This window comes from Salvia hispanica, chromosome 1 (genome assembly GCF_029641045.1).
Source record: "Salvia hispanica isolate PSC_SH4W2 chromosome 1, Shi_PSC_v1, whole genome shotgun sequence".
Taxonomy (NCBI): domain Eukaryota; kingdom Viridiplantae; phylum Streptophyta; class Magnoliopsida; order Lamiales; family Lamiaceae; genus Salvia; species Salvia hispanica.
In genome coordinates this window covers 25819415-25836218 of record NC_142692.1, presented here as the reverse complement: position 1 = coordinate 25836218, position 16804 = coordinate 25819415, and the positions used below count along the sequence as shown (strand labels likewise).

The window sequence follows — 16804 nt, the reverse complement described above, 5'->3', positions numbered from 1 at the left end:
ATAGCAAAAATTAATAGTTATAATCAATATTTGATAGTGTATAGTACTATGTAACCAATAAGGTATGACAATGCCTTAGTTTTAATCAATATTTAATTAGCTTTAATCATATATAGACTATAACACAATTTATTCTGAAATAAATATGCATCTAATGTAAGACTAATATAATTTTCGTTTATTAATTTGAAAACAATCAAAATTTACTAGAAAATTTCAACAAAAATACTCCTATATAAAATTTTAAGTAGGATCAAATTTTTAGTCAACTTCATAATATTTAATCACAAACAATTATAACAACCGAACGGAGGCTAAATAGAATAACTCTTATTTTTCCATCATGATTAATATTATTTTTCTGTACTTCTTCAATTCAATTGAATATTATATTAAATAATAAAAATTAATAGTTTTAATCAATATTTATAGTGTCCATGAATTAATAATTTTCATTTAAAAAAATTTATTGATATTTAAAAATCTAAATATTAAATTTAATTTTATAAAATTAAATCTAATATTGAAATAAATAAAAAAACAAATTCAGTGAAGGATAACAAAATGGAAGAAGAATGATAATTTTGAAATAATATCAAAGTTAGTACATAACTAAAATAATATCAGATTTAAAATGTTAAAAGTGTAAAAAGACCAAATTGCCCAAACCCCCCAAAATAATATCAATGGGTATTTTCGTACCAAAAAAAGCCAAAAGGACTAATTTCGAGATAAACCCTTAGTCCAGGGACTACTGGCGATATTTTTAAAGTCCAGGGACTATGGGCGAGATAAACTCATAGTCCAGGGACCATTTTTGTAGTTCACTCTTCTATTTATTCTAATTGAGGTAATGTATTGTGCTACTTTGTCACAATAGAAATATCACAATTTCCTTTTCAATTTGTCCTATAAAAAATGACACTTTTTTTTTTGATAAAGTAAACAATAGTTAAATCACTCAACCACCATTTCTCTCTATTCCTTGTTACTTCAATTACTTTGTTATCTCTTTTACATCCAATCACTTTTTTTATCTCTATTTAACACACCAAACAATACTCCGTATCTCATAAATATTGTATTATCACCAAAGTATTATATCTACCCCGGGACGAATGGAGTATATTATTTTGTACTGCATTGCTTATCCTTAAACATAAACACACTTCATAGGTATTTACGCAGACGTGTAGAACAAAAGTGTTTTTCACTAGTCAACGAATATGGAATTGGTAGAATAGCTTTTCCCTTTCATGGGTAATTGAACAATTTTTTTGTTTCTTTCTAGGTACAAGATTGCAGCTTCTTTTCTTTACGCACTTTTGTAAAAAGAGTGGTTTCTTCTTCAAAGGAATATATTCTACTTTGAGGTCTTTTTTTCGAGTCTTTGATGATAAATGTACATTTATCTTGCAAGAATCCTAAGCCAATCACCAAATATCAACCACTCATATTAACACAAAACAAATTCTATATCCATATATCGGCATCCTAGATATTTTGGCTACTAGGTTTGAATCAAGTTCAAATTCTTTGGATTATACGAAAATAACTTTAGTGAAGTAAATGGGAAATCAAGCATAACCACAACTTGTACTTGTACGTCTCCTCTCACTATCATACAAGTTGATTATAGGTTACTATTAAATTATTATGCAAAAAATCACACCTGCATTTTTTTGTTATTTATTTACATAAGAAGAAATTAAATGGTACTAGAATGCTGTTTTCAGATGGCATGTGGGGTGCTTGAACATAAAGTAAATATGTAAACATATTTTTGGGTAACTAGATATAAAGAGTAAATGAGAATTGGAGTTGAAGAAATGGTTGGGCAGTGAGTATTTTAGGTTGATTTGCAGGAGGTAGAGTTTGTAGGGAATAAATATGAGTTAATGAGGCAGCTATCAAATTTTAATCAGTGGCAAACAAAATCAGACCAACCGACACATGTAGTAACGGCAGTATCAGTTCCCGACCACACAACTGCAAGTAAATGACTCTGTTTTTTTACCCAAATTTTATCCAAACCTGCTTTCACTATTATTATGTCAAGTATCAAATCTTGGTTATAAGCAGTGGATAAGCTAGTTGAAAATGAATGTCAATATAGTCTATATAGAAGCACCAGAGTTCTGTGTATATCCACTGCTTACCTGACCATAACAACTATTTCTTGGACCCCATAATCACCTATCAAATCAACCATTTCTCACTAGTATTTTACCATTTCTAGGTTATATTTTGTTACTAATCTATAATCAACATTTAAGAAATCATTGAACTACTTTAACTTTTTTGTTATAGAGGCAAAATTACAATATTAATGTACTGTATTTTTCATTGCACTATAAAAATCTTTATACAATGTCTTGGCTCCGAATTGGAGGTTTTTTAAATTTTCATTAATGCTGGATTTTGCGGGAGTTAGGTATCAACAATGTGGGGATACGTTGGGGGGGGGGGGGGTATGAGCGTCGGCCCCGTGAAGGAAAGAATGACCCTCAACGCCAATGGGAGATCCGCGCGTCCCCCTTTTACCTCACCTCATTTCATCATTTTTATCTCTATTTTCTCTTCTAGTCTCTCAATTTATTCTTCGTCGTCTTTACTATGTCCGATGCCGATTGCATAATGTTTAAATTGTTCTATTAAAATTTACTTCTCTACAAAGAATATAAGAAATAAGAGATGAAACTCATAAATAGTTAAAGAGAAGTGATGGATAATGGATAGGTTGTGAGTGTTAAAGGAAAAGTAAAAGATGAGATAAAAATTGGTGGGGGTCGACTATTGGTTGTGGCATTGTGGTTGTGGGTGTTCTTTGGTACAATCTCATTTACTGCAAAAAGCATAATATGTGAAGTTGAGATCAAATAAACTCTAGTGAGGTTTCATTCCAAAACTAGGCTCGCTGACTCACATGATTTAAGTTGATCTTTTTTATTTTATATTTTCGATGTATGACAACTCACATGTAGATATTATCTCAACATGTCAATCATATGTGAGTACTTTGCACCGAGTAATATATAAGCAAGATTATCCATTCTCGGCCACCTCAATGACATATTCGGCTCAAGCATGGAGTCAATTGCGATAGCTTGTATAGGGATACAAAAGTTTGTTATGGAGAATATCAAAGAAGTGGGCTATAATTTTCTTAAAAAAGACACCATTGATCTGTTCATTCATGTACATCACAAGATTTTTTCTTGATTTCTGCCATAATTAATATTGATTCCGTTCCTTCCATTCAGGTGTTGAAAATCTTAAGTCCTTTTAGATTTTATATCGATGTGGTATCGTGGAAATTTTTACATTGGTATTGTTTTTAATAAATTGTTTTTCAAATATTCTCTTTATTTATATGATTTGAATTATAAAGAATATTTACTGGACATGGTCAATTCAGTAAAATCACATAGGTAAAGAGGCAGAAATAATAGGTGAAATCATCCACAAAAGTCAACTTTAGAGTGATTTGGTGCACGATCATATGTTAGGATTTCCTTACATGAAGATTGAGTCAAGATTCGTGGGATTTAAAAGCCTCGAAAATCTTATATTGCCCAAACTAGAAACATGGCCATTTGGAATCAATCTTAATCCAGCCTTTTAACTTAAATCCAATATATTCATGTGGATTCAATTGATCATTTTCCATTACTGCAAAACAATATTTGGAGGGCTTTTAAAGTACTCTTTGGACGTATTCAATGTTTAGTATGATAACGACTTATGCAATATTTATGGTGATTGTGTTATGATTCATACTTTGTAGTAGAGTAGTATTGAAATATCCATCTCAAATAAAGTTATCCCACCCAATAAAGCAAACTCAAATCAATACCGTAATATAGTATGTGTTTTCTTTGATTAACAAAAAAAATATAGCATATGATAAATTTCTAGGGAAATAGGATTATTTGATTTTGGAGTGACTTGGGAAAAAAAGGTCTTTCAAATTTCAATGGGAACTTTTTTATATTATGTGAAAGGCAAATACACTAAATCGGTTCCCTTCCCCATGATATAAAAACTCTATAATGCTATTGACGTGTTTCCCTTCCCTATAATATAAAGAAAAAATTAGCCTAAAATCAAAATTTTCAGGGAAATAGTTCATGATAATATTCTCGTAAATTGAAGTCATGATAAAGGAAAACTGATTGCTAAGGAAAATTTTCTATCTTGTCGAAAAACAGAAAACATGTAAGAATATATATATCATCTGCATAACACAAACGATCGTAAAGTAACTCATTATCGTGGCAATATCTATAGGTATGCCTATTTAGTTTTTCTATCATACTAGTTTCCATTGAAGCTTTATTTAACTTTTGGAAATTGAAGAATATTAATCCAAAAAATATTTGTTTGACTTTTGTATAAGTAGACAGTAGTACTCTTATATAATATGTGTCACGAATGCATTTTCAGAATAAAAAGAGTAGGACGATCGAAAGCATTGTTCAGTTATTATTTGTATATTATACGAACATTTAGCATTTAATACGACGAAAACGTATTTGTACGAATTTCCCAATTTGGTATGTTGAATATGAAATACTTGTGTCATTTTAGTTCGTAGTTTGTTATAGTTTTTGTAATCCACTGTATATGAAAAATTGTTATAGGTTTGAAGGCATTAATTGTTGAGTCAGAAATACAACGAAAATTGTGATAGCTAGGTTTGAAGGTAATTAATTCTTGAGTCATAAATAATGAAGAAGAAAGAAAAGATGAAGCCGTTATAATATAAACCGAAAATGAAGATATGCATTAATATATGATAATAGAGAAAGTAACAAGTAGAAGCTGCGGGCTGCAGCCGCTTCAGCTTCTTCTCCATTTGTTAGTTCCTAAATTAGTGGATAAACTAACACAACATAGAAAAACAGAAAGTATAGCATCAAACTAATTTTGCTATTTTTTAGGAGTAGCCTATTTTCCCGGTCTAAATTTTTAAGATCAGATCCTGAAGTTTTTGCCCGTGAATGTCTGACCGAACTGCCAATTAGACGGCGCCACGTTCCAGGCAGTTGAAGTGCGACGGTCACTGGTCGTTACTCTAAAGGAAAGGGCCTGCCCCACCAAGACGGCATTGGATTGCCAATTTTGCCCCCAGTTTCGACTCAGTGGCATCCACTGCGTTTTGGCCCCTTTGATGCTCGCGTGCACAATATCCCCTGCGCCCGCGACGTTGCTGATCAGCACCAGGTTGAAGTAACGGAAACCGTTGAGCGTGAATCTGATTCCTCCTTTCTTTACGCACGCCACTCTACGAATTCCATATGCTTAATTAATTCCACAATTCTAATTTATAGAGGGGTAAAATGGTAATAATTGCGTAATCGTACCGGCGGAAGTGGACGGGGACAATGCCGGCGCGGTATTGGGCGATTCGGAGGAACATGGGCATGGCGAGGTCGAAATGGGGGCGGGGAGGGTTGCACCAGCCGCCGTTGTCGTTGGGGAGGGCGTAGTTGGGCGGGCAGAAATTGGTGGCGGTCACCACTATGGAGGGCCTGCCCGGGTTGCACCACTGGGCGTCCTGCACCGCGTCGCACTTGATCTCGAAGCAGGATCCGCAGCTCATGCCATTGCCGAACAGCGCGGTGCTCAGTGCCGCCGTGTTCACGCCGTAACCCTGGCTGTATAGGTTTCCATAGCCGCATGCGCCACCTGTGAGTAAGATTAATAATACACTAAATTATAAATATGAAGCAGCAGTGTTGTGTTGTATGTAAAGTGTACACTACCCATGGTGCCGGAGGCGTCGCTGCCGCCGTAGAATGTGGCGTGGGCTGTTTGCCAGGTGGTTCCGCGGTAGACGCCCGGGATCCTGGCGCGGGCGGATGCGAGAAAGCACAGGATGGTGGCCATCATCTTCACTGGCGCCATTTTTTGGTAGACAGAGAGACGAAAGGGGAGAGAGAGAGTAATTTGTGTGGAATGGAAAGCGCGGAGGGTGTACTTATGGTGGCACTAGGGAAGGGGCAAGGCGGCTAAATAACGCAGCCTTTACTAGAATTTTGACGGACAGCAACATAAATGGAGTGAATAAAAAGCAAAAAGGTGCAAATACATTTTCTGTTTTTATTTCCCCTTACTTTATTCGCTAATCACTCTTATATTTCACAAATTTCTGTTAATTCATAATCTCCAAAATTGAAATATTATTGTGTTGGCAAGGCTGAAAGTAGGCAACTTTTCGTAGGAGACATAAATGGGAATAAGACTCCATTAATTTGTTTAATAATGGATTTAAAGTAATGATAGATAACCACTCAAAAGGTATGCCAAGAAGTCCTTCAAGTGGACGTAGGGTTAGGCACGTGCAGCTGAGCATGTTATTACCCAACCGCGATAAATAATGATAACTTACATCTATTTTTAAGCATAAAATCAGGAATGCAAGAACGAGTATTTTATCTGCCTGATCACCAAATTACTAGATACACTTGAATACAAAATCGTCCCACCAAAATTTGTGTAATATATACAGACAGAAGATAGCCTAGGGAGAAGACCAAGAACCTTCTCAACTCGGAGCACGAACCACTAATCAAAGTCTGTGGAAGAATATAAAATGTAGTAGCGACATTGCTTCAAATAAATTATCAGAACATCTCGGCAACTTGCTTCTTGCCAATGATATAAATACACACAAGTTACCGCAGTATCCTCTTCTAGAGACTCCTACTGCCCTGCACTAAGCTGACCCTCATATTTTAGTTGCCTGCAGCTGCCCAAAAATTAGTCCTTTCTTTATAATTAGCACATGAGCGTTTCTGTATTGATACCACCAGATATACAGCATTGAAGCAAAAACCATGTTCTTTTCATGACGCAGCAACGTCTCTTTTCTCGTTTTCCAATTTCAAGGGTGCTGTTCATGAGAATCTTGAAATCAGATTGCAGCTAGTGCGTTTCACCATATTGAGTCTCTAAATTGCTTGAGCCTCCTTAAATATAAGAACATCATCACGTGGATGTGCTTCTTCTACCACAACTTTTACTTCATCACCTACTTGTACACCTAGAGATACCCAAGCAGAACCTTGTATTCCAACCTGCACAAGCCATATTATGATTAATACAAAATGTTGTTCCTATATTATTCAATTGTTTTTGTTAGAAGAAACTGTCATTTACAACTCACAAAGGTAACTCAGGATATTTAATGCCTTTCAAGGAACCAAGTCACCAACAGAATTGAGTTAATACTAGTTCAGGTTCAACAGCTAATCATTTTCAGATCCCCTTGACTAGATGGGACTGATATCTAAGTTCTATTTTCATTGGTTATAGATTAGTACTTTTCAACTAACAGTAATAGTAGCAGTATACAACATCTTACTAAAAGTGTCTTGATTGAGTGTTAGAAATTTGACATCATCGAGGCAAGTTGAATGAGTTATATTTGGAATTTAATAATTCTCTCTGTTATCTCAGTTATGGAAAATCTCAAATAAAGAGGTGAAGGCAGGCCATTCTCCTAACAGCAAGAGGTTGTTAATTGAAACTAAGACTTTTATAGTATAGAATTTCAATCTACTCTGAGTACCTCCATCAAGAGTATTGCAGCAACTCTATCTTTGATGAATCGAAGGACCAAGGCAGAAAACTTCTTTTCTTTTGGTTGCCGTCTCAGGTATTCTATCATCCAATAGCGGAGACTGCTAGAGCTAAGCCGCCTCACTAACCTTATATTCATATTTACCATAGAAGCCATCCCCTCCAGCTGTCCTGCTGAAAAAGGAGGAGAATCTCCCCTGAGAAATGCTTTTACCTGTATAAGATAAAATTTATTATAGTAAGAAAGAAATTACAACTTCAAAAATATGTTCCAAAAGACTGACAGTTGAGCTTTCAGGTCATAAGGGCTTGTTAGTAATACCTATGGACTATATTACTGATGTAGTACATCAATGAATATAATAAATCCATAACCACTGCAAAGTACCTGATAGTGAGCAAGTAGATCCATATATCTACGTATGGGAGATGTGAATTGAACATATCCAGGAAGTCCTAAAACTCCGTGGCGCGTAGGCTTCCTGAAATCAAATTCAGCAGCACGCATGGTTTTAACTATAGCAGAACTCCTAACAGGGCCTTCAGGAAGATGAGCAAAATCAGATATATCAATATTTGACTGAGGTTGTCCCCGGTAAGGTAAGGCAATTTTGTTCACAGAACCAAAAGTGGCCATAACTTCGCCACAAAGTATCATCATCTCAGATACAAGACGCATAGCAGGATCTGCCTGATTCTCCACATACAGCTTGATCAAGGGCTCTGGATCATCTGGGTTGGTCACCTTGATTCTGGCTTCTAATGTAGATGCGTCTATTGCACCCTACAGAAGGTACTTCACATCATTCACATAATGAGGTAAAGGAAGCATTACACAAATGAAAAACAAAGTATCTTCAAGCCACGGAAGAACACAGTTTGCAGTAAGCTTTTTTTCACAAAATGAGAGACATCAAACACGTTTGGGACAAAAAGGGACAAAAGGGTTCCTGACGTAGATTTGCACCAGAGTTATCTCTAGCCATCAATCAATAAAATGATAAATACACAGAGGATGAGTGTTGCTTAGAAGTGACATATTTAAGTTTAAGATGGATAGTGTTTTATCCAGGTTGAGACTTGTTAAACATGCACTGATGCACTACAGTAGTTAACTATCAATATCATAAACGAATCTTAATTTGTTATGAATAGTAAACTACATTTCATGTAACTCAGTCAACAAGAAAGCGGGATTTTGCCTCCTATAAGGCTAAACAACTTTCTGCAAACTGGCATGGTCAACAATTTGACAGTATAACGTTTAAAACTATGATTTTCCCAAGTAAGAAAATTGGAACGAGTTGATTACATCCAGATTCATAAAATAGAATCCACTTTGCAAAAATGCAGAATGTTATTGACTAATAGTTTCAGAGATGACACAATATGCAAAGGAGAAACCATAAACTTAACCAAGAAAGGCTGAATTTAATCTCATAGGAATAGGAATGCTGACCTGCCTTCGACGCCATTGAAATCGCAGTGTAGCAGCCTCTGAAAGAAGTCTGAGTTCAGCCTCCTCTTCCAGGTTCAAATGAAGGAGTTCTGTTGCACTCTCATAAGTTAACATATATGTTGGTTTGATGAATGAGTTTTCAACTGAGTATTCTGCAATTCTGTAAAAAAACAATTAAAACAATAACATCATATTCTGAGGTACATTGTATAAAAAGTAGTAACATAATCTCACTAAGTGAAATCTAAACGCAAAGTTTGTTCTAGACTTTTGCATAGAGATAGATGCAAAGGAGCGATCAGATTCAGTAACTACACCCAAAAATCTTCAAGGACATTTGAGTGATGGGGAAATTATATTTTTTTGGACAGAGGTCCCAACTTTCTACCTATTTTCTTTTGGCAGCTTTTTATTGTTGGGGAAGGGGTGAAGAGGAAGATACAAACATCAGTTTCACACGATGATTCAGCCTACCTCATATCTCTGCCAAGGCATACACAACTGCGGGAACTCTTATCAACAGTATACACAAAATTCTTTCAAGTTTCAAGCATGAGGAGATGTTTTTATATTGATATCTATAGAAGTATTCAAGTATGACCAAGATTGTGAATCAATTGCTTGTTGAAGTAAGTCAAGAGACCCATTCATCAAGAGGCAGACAAAGTAAAAAGAAAGGGCTGGTTTTTTTAAAAACACCCCTTGTATGTGCTATCTCAACAAAGGTATTCAACTGGAGTATCATTTTGTTTTAACACATGATCAGATCAGAAAAGAAAATTCTTCAAATCTATCTAAAATTTGCTTCTCAAAGAAGACTACTGCTACCATATCATTTACCAGTGCTATAGTGCATCCACTTACCCACCATCACCATGCAGCACAACTGAAACTGTAACAGCTTTGCAGTGCTTCCCTTGCTTCAAACTCATGCCTTCCATGGCTAACTTCTCAGGGAACATCGGGTATGTAGCAGATGGTAAAAACACAGAAGTGCTCCTCTTCATTGCCTCTCTAAAGATTAAAAATTATATTACAAAAGCCTCAGAAAATCAATTATGGGAACAAAAAATAATAAGTGCACATGCATATACTTGTCTATGATGCTTCCAGGCTGGACCAATCTTGTAGGGTCTGCTACATGGATCCAGATCTTTATACGGCCGTCCTGAAGCCTAGTTGCACTCAGTGCATCATCGAGCTGCACATGCTTCCTTATTAGCAGTTTTCGACTAACTTCTCAAGCATACAATAGAATTGCATGCCTTAGTAATCACGAACAAAGATCCCACTAAGGTTAAAGTGTACCTCATCAGCTTCATCAACATCAATGGCATAAACCTTTAAGTGAGTGAGATCTTTCCTCTCAACCTGACAATACAAAAGGCAGAATATGTCCCTGATATTAATATAAGACAACATTGCAAATCCGTTTCATGTGTTTGATTCAGATAGGTTAGAAAAGATGAAAGATATGTTCCCAGATACTCCATCTGATATCTCTTGGCTAAGACTGAAGAGGGCCAAGAATGCATGGTTGCATAATCCAGCAAAGCACATTGTCTATTGAAGAAGACTACTGAGTAATGAGTTATAATACATGATAGAAGGCTATAAAATTATAAAGTTCCCTGTATGAGTTCACAGGTTTTGAAACCGAGACGAAACAAAAAACATTAGTAAAAGTTGGATTGCAGGAAAAATATACGAGTTGCCTCATAGATCCATGCATAAGGCCAACACAAACCAGAAGGTGGAAACTGAAATAGTTAAAAAGACAGCACAGAGGAAAAAAAGCACCATGACGCAGTTCATGTGTCGCATTTACCAACTTAACATCTAATGTGTGTTATGACTAAAGAAACTTAAAATTAAAATAAAGCAAGCAACCTCGTCTTGGTCAGGTGACTCGAGCAAAAGCCTTTCGGCGGCCATAAGAATCTCTTCTGCATAATCAGTATGAATGTTGAGCTTCAGTATATCAAGATTTACGTGTACTGGGAAATAACCAATATCGATGAGGAGATTCATTGCTGCTGATGCTGTTTTAGGAAATCCTATGGCCTTCAAAATCTGCTAGAAGTAAAGCAAGCATTCAGGAATCCTTCTGTTAACAGTTCTGAAAGTTGAATCATGTGGTGTTTCCATCACAGCATTATGGTGCATTATCTATTTTTACTGAACTATCAGTAAAGTTATTTAAGGCATATACTATGGAATCATCCCTAAGGGAAATTGTCCATTTGCTTTCATTCTCTCAGTCTAAATTATCAAGCATGATGGCATAAAAGACAGAAGGATGAGAAGATGAGACAATTTACCATCCCAGCAGTCTTCTTTTCATCTTCATTCCGACAATCATCAATTGCATATGCTTGAAGAATCTCAATTTTTGTTTGATTTTTCTCTTCAGAGCTCCACATGGACTTCGGGGGCTTCTCATGAAACAGTGCATCCCTGGCAGATCTCAGTAAATTGACAAACTCTTCAAGTTCCCTCTCTGCAGCCTCTTTGACTAGCTTCCTGCGCATAAGTTCTTCCACCTATAAAATGAAGCTCTTTACCCAATTCAGATTATTTGCACAAACAAATGACAATGAGTCATGATGCAGCACATTGAACTAGAAAACCATCATCCTAAGAGAGTCAAAGTAATAAGTTATATAAATGCACAGCTCTACCACGTATACAGATTCTATTAGTAAGTGCTAGATGTCCACAAGAAGAAGCTGTAAAAACACCTGAACGGCAGGTCTTGGCCCATAAACGGAATATGAACCTTTAGTTTCCATTGTTGTGAAGTATATATCATCCTTTGAAAGCAACAAATGAGCAGAATAGCTCTCCAGAGGTTCTGCACTACCAAACATCATCTGGTAGAATGGACTTTTGTCAATACAGTACTTATGAATGCAAAAGTGATCATGCAAAAGGTATACCTCTGCAAGCTCTTCCACGGTTATTGATTTATTCTTTTCAACAAGCTCAATCCACGCAAATTCAAGCAGTGCTGGGTCCTGAAAGAAAACCACAATATTGTCTATCATCAATGAAAAACTAATAAGTTTAAACTGAACTACCACTAAACTCAGAAACTCTAAATATAGCACACCAGATTATCTTGTGCTTTCTGAATAAAGTTTGGTATCTCCATGTGATCAAAGTCCTTGATACCCGGGACAATGAAAGTAATTTGCTGTGGCTTGATAGATGCCATCGCACCATTCTACAGAACAAGAGAAATTGGATGCTTGAGAGACAAGGTCCATAATAAGAAATCAAAATCAAATATTATAAACCTAGCAGCCTATTCCACACACGGCAGTAAATGTTTCATTAAAACCTGATCAGAAACCATCCAGTTCTTTTTGCCGTCCGGTTTCTGCACAACTGCTAGTAAGACCCTCTCCGAGTCCTTCTTGAACTCTAGCAACAACCCTTTCTCCAGAGTCTTCTTTCCAGGCTTACTTTCAATAAGCTGATCACTAGTTCCCAATCCCAATCTGAAGAATACTGCCATATGTGACCATGATAGCTAAATGTTGATGTGGTGATGCAAACATAATATAGGAATGATATTCTAAGCAACAGTTACTCAAGACTTGTTCATCTGGAGTGTTACTAAGCCAGATACCTACATCAGGGCCTCAGGCACATTTATCTTATAGTACAATCTTAGTAAACCAGCCTTATTTCCTTAGAAGTTCATTGTAACTTTAGAAGATAAAAAAAAAAAATCGACTAACATATTTACTGTAGTACCATGGTGTTCCGATCCTAAAATTGGACACTCTTGTCAAGTGTCAACTATATACTTTAGTCATCATCTTATGGATGAATTTAATTCAGACTATCTTTAGTCTGTAGTCACACATAAACGAAGTGCGAGCAATAAAAACTAGACGGCTATTTCGGACTGTTGGTGAAGTCTATCTTCTATAGTACTCCCTATTTTTAGCAATGTGTTCCACATTGATTTCGGTCTGTAACAATCTGATCTTAAGAAAGATATAACGCCCCAATTTAGCAATGTGCTCCATAAAGTCCATCTCCGTACTCCAAACTTGATTAGATGACTAAAACTTCCAACTAAATGATTTTAAGAAAGATAAAGGGTTCAATTGGACGATATAACTAATGCAATTGCAAGCGATATGTCTATAAAGATGTTCAGATTTGGCGGAAAGAGGAAAAAACAAAAATGCAGTAAACATTTCCTTACTTATTTGAGGCGCGAGCTATACCGCGCTTCCGGATTGAGTCGAGCTCCTCCATCACCATATCTACCAGACTCTGCGCCGAGTACCTCCGAACCACCTCATAGCCAAATGATATGCGGCGACAACGAATTCGCCGGGAAATTGAGAAGCAAGTGGAGGAGTGGAAGTGAAGATGATTATGGTGGCGCAGGCAACATCTGAGGGCGGTGGGCGACGGTGTGACTGTGCAGCAGCGGAATCCGTTGACGAGGCGAACCGCCATATCTCCTAGCTTCGGAACCGGGAAAAAATCATGAATTGCAGAGTTGGGGGAAATGGAATATGATAGAATTGGTGAGCAACGCCAACAACGGATATCAATTGCTTGTTGTTTTCTTATTTTGGGTTTTAATAATTAACCGGTCCACAACCCCAAACTTGGGCCAACCATTACATTGGGCCTCATAGTGAAACTTTTTTGGACGACTCACATGTTCAACGACAACAGAATCTTGTATCAAGTGAAAACCAAATCCAATATCGCCAACACTGACATCCGATCAATACTTGCATATATGAAGGATTCAAATTAAGCAACTATATCTTGTAACATTACTCCATGATTGATATATTAAAATCTGTTTTGACTCAATGCCTATAAAAATGCTAGTCCCTTCATGCATTTGACACACCATTCTTTACATAACAAACCATACCTAAGCTATGCATAAGTTCACATTCGATGTTCGGTCCTCTCATATCATCCAGTTCACTCGAGCTCCTTTGTATGTGCTGTCGTCATATTCAAGACGAATCCGTTTCATCTTTACAGCCGACACGCTAAAATTGAAAACACTACATGAGCATAAAGTCTTTCATACTATTACCTATACAAATGTAAACAATATGGACAAGTATCATTTACGTTGACGGAATACTAGTTTATATATACTAATGTCAAGCCGATATACATGCGACAGGGATCGGGTTCAACTGAGAAACTTCTGTCGAACTTTCATGAAATTACAAGGAAGCATAGATTTGAACCTCTTTCAAACAAGCAGATCCCAGTTGTAGAATATGTCCATTTTCAGACAGATAAAAGCTAAAGTGCTAAACATTTAATAAGACTTAAACTTTATTACAAAGTTATTGCAACCTTTGTGCTTGAGGTTGAATCTCTGAAGGATTAATGAGGCCTTCCAAGACAACAAGCTCATCCAACAGAGATAGCTTCTCCTCTTCGAGGGTCTTCACATCATCCTCAACTTCCTTCAACTCCCTTCCTAATCCAAAACTTTCCTCCTCCAAGAGCAAATACTTGCGCCTAAGAGCTCTGTACTCGTTACCTGAGGTCGAGGAGTCTGGTACCGACTCTGGGACCAATCTCTCTGGTTGCAGCGATGGTGAGACTTCTCTGGCGACACCCCTTTTGGGGGGTTTAGGCCCCTTTTGGCGGGAGAAAGTCTGTATCTCATTGGATCTCTTCATGCTCAAGCTCTCCCCAGGCGATTGAATCATTTCAGGGTGCTGTAATGAAGCCTTCTTTTTCCTGGGCTTACTAAGCAAAGCATCTGGCACGTGCTTCTGATCTTCCATTTGAGTCTACGGATGCTCAACACTGATACGAATCAGAAGAATGAGGGGAAACAAGCACAAGGTTAGCAGACCGTTTAATCTACAAAAAGAATTGACTAAATAACAATTTTCCAAAAAAAAAACAGAGCTCAGTGCTGAAACATATGCCATGAACAACTCAAGTAACTGTAAAATGGTTTCCAAGGCAAGCTTACAAGGAAGTGGATGAAAGGAATAAAATAGATGCATTGCAATGGACCTTGTCACTACACAAGCAAAATAATGACCATTGAGATAGATAGCTGCAACAACAATATTGTGGCATCCGGTATTAGATGACAGGAGTTTATGTAAAATTCAGATGAGATTGCTTTCCCAGTTTCAACAAATGCTCTTTCTAAGGTTAAAATCCATAACATTAAGCTGGGAAATCCAACTTTAATACTAAAACAACGCAGAATACCCGCTACAAACTGCAAATCACAAAGATAAGGCAGGATTATTCCATCAAAATTGTATTTTTCACCTATTCCAACAAAGAATCTGTGTGAATCCGGGTGTTCAACATCATATAATACAACATCATGGAGGGTTATAGGTTGATTGGGGTCCGAGAAGAGGGTGGAGACATGGCATGATTCAAACAGTAATCATATAATACGTCACAAGGTAATCCACAAGAACAAGTCTTGGACATATTTATGTTTCTCTCATGCCATGGCATCTCGACAATTAAGCAGCTCAGTCATTTACACAACAGAAGAAGAAATTGAACACCCAAACATCTCCTACAAGTTACCAAGGTGTGGATGATCACAAGCAAGAACCAATCAGAAGTATAATTCAGTAATACCAAGCTCTCAATAGAATTTTAGGGCAAGTGACAGCATTGTCGAACTAAGCAGAAATCGAAAAAATTCAGCCATAAAAACTGAAAATTAGACAGACTAACCAACGTGGCGCAGTCAAATCGAGAGCAGCGATGCCCTTAAGAGAAAATTTCCGTCTCTCTCTCACCGATCATCTTCTTGATTTCCCATATTGTCTGGTCCAGATTTATAATTATAATCGCCTGTTCGATGGTGGGCTTCACTGTTCATATTCAGTTGGTTTTATAAGCTATTTATATCTATGGGCTTTTTACTTATTAAATTATATAGTAAAAATTTGATTCAGTTCATTATCTTTAAATTTGAATATTATATTACGAAACTTTAATTTTTATTATATATCCATGCGTCTCATCTTCTAATTATGTTTAAAACGACGTATTTTATGGAAAAAAATAGTATTTTATTTTTTATTTCTTATCTTATTTTATTAAAATATTACTATATTATTATTTTTAACATCACCAAAAAACATATTAATTTGAGCATACAATTAAAAAAAATTGAAACTTCATAATTTAATATTTCAATTTAAAATATCAGAATATATAAAAATTTGACTAAACTTCACAGTTAATTATTACTCCTTCCGTCCACCATTAGAAGTCTCATTTCTTGACAACACAGATTTTAAGAAATGTTAAAAAAAGTAGGTGGAAAAAAGTTAATGGAATATGGATCTCACTTGTATATATTAGTTTTAAATAAAAGAGTAAAGGCCAAAATTGGTCCTGAACATATCGCCATTTTACGTTTTTGGTCCTAAACATTATCTTTTGGATTTTGTGGTCCTGAACATATGAAAATATGATCATTTTGGTCCTCCGTCAACATTTCCGTTAAAAACTAACGATCAACAGGGTTTAATCCGATTTTGACCAAATTTAACTTTTAATTCTGATTTTTTAATCCCTAATTATTTTTACACTTCATTTCATCTTCTTCCTTCCTCTAATCTTTTATATTCTTCCTTGATCTTCCTCTCAAACTCTAGTCATGGAAGAGGAAGAGGAATAAGCAGCCCAAATCACACAACTACTGATCAATCTCTGCCGTCGCCGCAGCGGCGGCGTTAGGCGCAACAATCGTGC

At 36.3% G+C, this 16804-nt stretch overlaps 3 protein-coding genes across 4 annotated transcripts; all 3 read right to left on the bottom strand.

Moving 5' to 3' along the window:
- Positions 1–4765: 4765 nt before the first annotated feature.
- Positions 4766–6036, bottom strand: LOC125221636 (expansin-A4-like). Its single transcript, XM_048123815.2, has 3 exons — positions 5769–6036; positions 5367–5691; positions 4766–5287 (listed from the first exon to the last, which is right to left on the bottom strand). The coding sequence occupies exons 1-3, from the start codon at positions 5908–5910 to the stop codon at positions 4978–4980; spliced, it is 777 nt and encodes a 258-aa protein (XP_047979772.1). The 5' UTR covers positions 5911–6036; the 3' UTR covers positions 4766–4977.
- Positions 6037–6421: 385 nt separating this feature from the next.
- EMB2730 (Ribonuclease II/R family protein) lies at positions 6422–13606 on the bottom strand. 2 transcript variants are annotated; one of them, XM_048123812.2, is made up of 14 exons: positions 13269–13606; positions 12390–12549; positions 12159–12272; positions 11986–12063; positions 11788–11919; positions 11368–11589; positions 10937–11119; positions 10355–10417; positions 10141–10247; positions 9911–10060; positions 9047–9206; positions 7976–8371; positions 7577–7801; positions 6422–7082 (listed from the first exon to the last, which is right to left on the bottom strand). In XM_048123812.2, exons 1-14 carry the CDS (start codon positions 13526–13528, stop codon positions 6957–6959), a joined length of 2376 nt encoding a protein of 791 aa, XP_047979769.1. In that variant the 5' UTR covers positions 13529–13606; the 3' UTR covers positions 6422–6956. The 2 variants fall into 2 exon arrangements, with proteins under 2 accessions (XP_047979769.1, XP_047979770.1); XM_048123813.2 differs by having other exon boundaries at positions 12390–12559; positions 13269–13397.
- A 559-nt stretch (positions 13607–14165) lies between these two features.
- Positions 14166–15916, bottom strand: LOC125219419 (uncharacterized). Its single transcript, XM_048121394.2, has 2 exons — positions 15776–15916; positions 14166–14866 (listed from the first exon to the last, which is right to left on the bottom strand). Exon 2 carries the CDS (start codon positions 14842–14844, stop codon positions 14395–14397), a length of 450 nt encoding a protein of 149 aa, XP_047977351.1. The 5' UTR covers positions 14845–14866; positions 15776–15916; the 3' UTR covers positions 14166–14394.
- Positions 15917–16804: the final 888 nt, after the last annotated feature.

What these genes read in the sequence shown, in the direction of transcription:
- LOC125221636 (XM_048123815.2), bottom strand. Translation starts at nt 5,910, where the DNA reads ATGGCGCCAGTGAAGATGATGGCCACCATCCTGTGCTTTCTCGCATCC. An exon ending in CGACGCCTCCGGCACCATGG is followed by an intron (nt 5,692 to 5,768) that starts GTAGTGTACACT and finishes TCTTACTCACAG; the next exon opens with GTGGCGCATGCGGCTATGGA. An exon ending in GTCCCCGTCCACTTCCGCCG is followed by an intron (nt 5,288 to 5,366) that starts GTACGATTACGC and finishes TGGAATTCGTAG; the next exon opens with AGTGGCGTGCGTAAAGAAAG.
- EMB2730 (XM_048123812.2), bottom strand. Translation starts at nt 13,528, where the DNA reads ATGGCGGTTCGCCTCGTCAACGGATTCCGCTGCTGCACAGTCACACCG. An exon ending in CCGTGGAAGAGCTTGCAGAG is followed by an intron (nt 11,920 to 11,985) that starts GTATACCTTTTG and finishes CCATTCTACCAG; the next exon opens with ATGATGTTTGGTAGTGCAGA. An exon ending in AAAAGAAGACTGCTGGGATG is followed by an intron (nt 11,120 to 11,367) that starts GTAAATTGTCTC and finishes TACTTCTAGCAG; the next exon opens with ATTTTGAAGGCCATAGGATT.
- LOC125219419 (XM_048121394.2), bottom strand. Translation starts at nt 14,844, where the DNA reads ATGGAAGATCAGAAGCACGTGCCAGATGCTTTGCTTAGTAAGCCCAGG.